Genomic DNA, 2,048 nt, shown 5'->3' on the forward strand with positions numbered 1-2,048 from the left:
TTACAATTTTCTATTACATAACTTAGTGAACACGTTATCAAAATTAACACGCGCACATTTTGTTTGAGCAGGAGACAGAATACGCACGCAGGCATGCAACTAGCTACTAGTTATTTTCTTTTACTCGGCTATCTATATATGGTTATCAGCACACAATGTTGAGCTAATTCACTAACTCAATACTCATCATGCATATCAACGAAACAGAAAGCATGGAGTCAGCAAAGCTAAAGGAGTTATTCCAGATGGGCAAGAACAAGGTAGGCAATTGGTGTGCTTGTCAGAACGTTAAACTGCATTACAGCTGTTTAAACCCAGACATCACGGTACGCTAGAACAAAACAAGGTAACTTTAGCCTGTATAGGGCTGTATCAAGTTATCCAAATGAATAGGTCATTGTAGACGTTGTTGTTGTATTATTGCATGTGGATGCACGGGGCTAAAACCGGGGAAACGGACAAATATTATCCACGCGTGATTATTATTTTTTTTTTTGCGCGCGGGGTGGGGGTGATGGGTGTGCATACCATAGCCAGGGACCAGGAACCAATCTCACAAGATATTGTTGGGTATCTGCCAACCATCAACTCACCAGCCACAGAGTTGAACACTGTGTTTGAAATCCTGAAACAATCAGAGCTAATCAGGAAGGAGCTGCACCTAGAGACAATAGTTGTAGTCATGGATCAAGCGCTCTATGCAAAAGCTGCTGAGAGAACCTGGAAGCACAGAGAATGGTTCCCCAACATTCTTCTCAGGATGGGGACATTCCATACCATATGTAATGCCTTAGCCATCATAGGAAAGCGGTTTAGGGATGCTGGTCTAAAGGACATATGCATAGAGGCTGGAGTTGTTGCAGAGGGGTCCATCAATGGAGTCCTTGATGGTAAACACTATAACCGTGCAGTCAGGGTCCACAGGTACATCTCAGAAGCACTAATGAGACTTGCATGGGAAGAGTTCACACCCTGGGTTGAGAAAAATGCTCCAGAGAGTAGTGGGATGATCAAATCATTCTTGGAGGATGTGAAAGACATGACCAGTGACCTGAACCAAGAAAAGATGACCAATCTGCTGCAAAGTCCACTCTCCGCTGAGCTAATAACCCTGTGGACATACTTTCTAGAACACCTCCGTCACAACAATGGAGAGCTCTCTGGATTCTGGATGTCATACATTGACATGGTAGAGGATGTAGTACTTGGCCTTCTGCGTGCGTCTCGTGAGGGGGACTGGGAGTTGCACCTCCATGCAATAAGAACCATGATCCCATGGTGCTTTGCCTACGATAAGATGAATTATGCCAGGTGCATTTCTGTATGTTTGTTTATTCTGCATCGATTCAATTTGTAAAGATTGCTAGCCAAAATATTCAAATCAATCTCTCTCTCATCTCTCAGGTACCTGTCCCCTTACTTTGCTCAGATGACCAACCTCCAAGAGAAGTATCCTTCTGTGTATGAGGCCTTCAAGGCAGGCCAGTTCTCAGTGCAGCTGTCAAATAACAACACATTTGGGAGGATTCCTGTAGATCAGGCTATTGAAGTCACAGTGAATAAAGACACACAGACTCCTGGAGGCACATTATACATTTTCTGAATCATCAGAGTGCCTTGAGTATTGTAGTTGTTGAATTGTGTGTCCCTGGTGTTCTTTCATGCCACAGGGATAAAAGAAAGCATACAGTTTAGGCGGAAATTGTGAGAAAACATGTGTTATTTCTGGTTTAAAGAAGTCATGTGACCTCTGTGTTTGTCAGACAGATTCAGTACTGGGCTTAAATGAAAGCCTAAAAGGTCCCCTTTCCAATGATACCAAGCACCATATTATAGAATATTGACAATATCTCAACCATGAGCCTAAATCAGATATACACCAGATTTCAAAAACGGAATTTATTTTAGGGGGTTAGTAACTTCATGAGCTGAAAAAAGTGATTTCGCTACCACCCCTGCACTGCTATCGTGATTTTTCTAGTACTAGGGGTGTATACCTTGGTAAAAAACAATGATAGCATTTGTCCCCCCAGATGATACCGATAGCC

The 2,048-nt window shown here is 42.8% G+C and overlaps 1 protein-coding gene across 1 annotated transcript; it reads left to right on the forward strand.

Annotated features, from left to right (window-relative positions):
- The first annotated feature begins 514 nt into the window (after window positions 1-514).
- On the forward strand, window positions 515-1,603 carry LOC121709114. Its single transcript, XM_042092190.1, has 2 exons — window positions 515-1,311; window positions 1,405-1,603. The coding sequence occupies exons 1-2, from the start codon at window positions 515-517 to the stop codon at window positions 1,601-1,603; spliced, it is 996 nt and encodes a 331-aa protein (XP_041948124.1).
- Window positions 1,604-2,048: the final 445 nt, after the last annotated feature.

The sequence above is a fragment of the Alosa sapidissima genome, chromosome 5 (assembly GCF_018492685.1).
Source record: "Alosa sapidissima isolate fAloSap1 chromosome 5, fAloSap1.pri, whole genome shotgun sequence".
NCBI classification, from domain to species: domain Eukaryota; kingdom Metazoa; phylum Chordata; class Actinopteri; order Clupeiformes; family Clupeidae; genus Alosa; species Alosa sapidissima.

Excerpts from the sequence above, each read along its gene's own strand:
- LOC121709114 (XM_042092190.1), top strand. The coding sequence starts at position 515 with ATGGGTGTGCATACCATAGCCAGGGACCAGGAACCAATCTCACAAGAT. Across the intron at positions 1,312-1,404 it reads GATAAGATGAATTATGCCAG|GTACCTGTCCCCTTACTTTG; the intron begins GTGCATTTCTGT and ends CTCATCTCTCAG.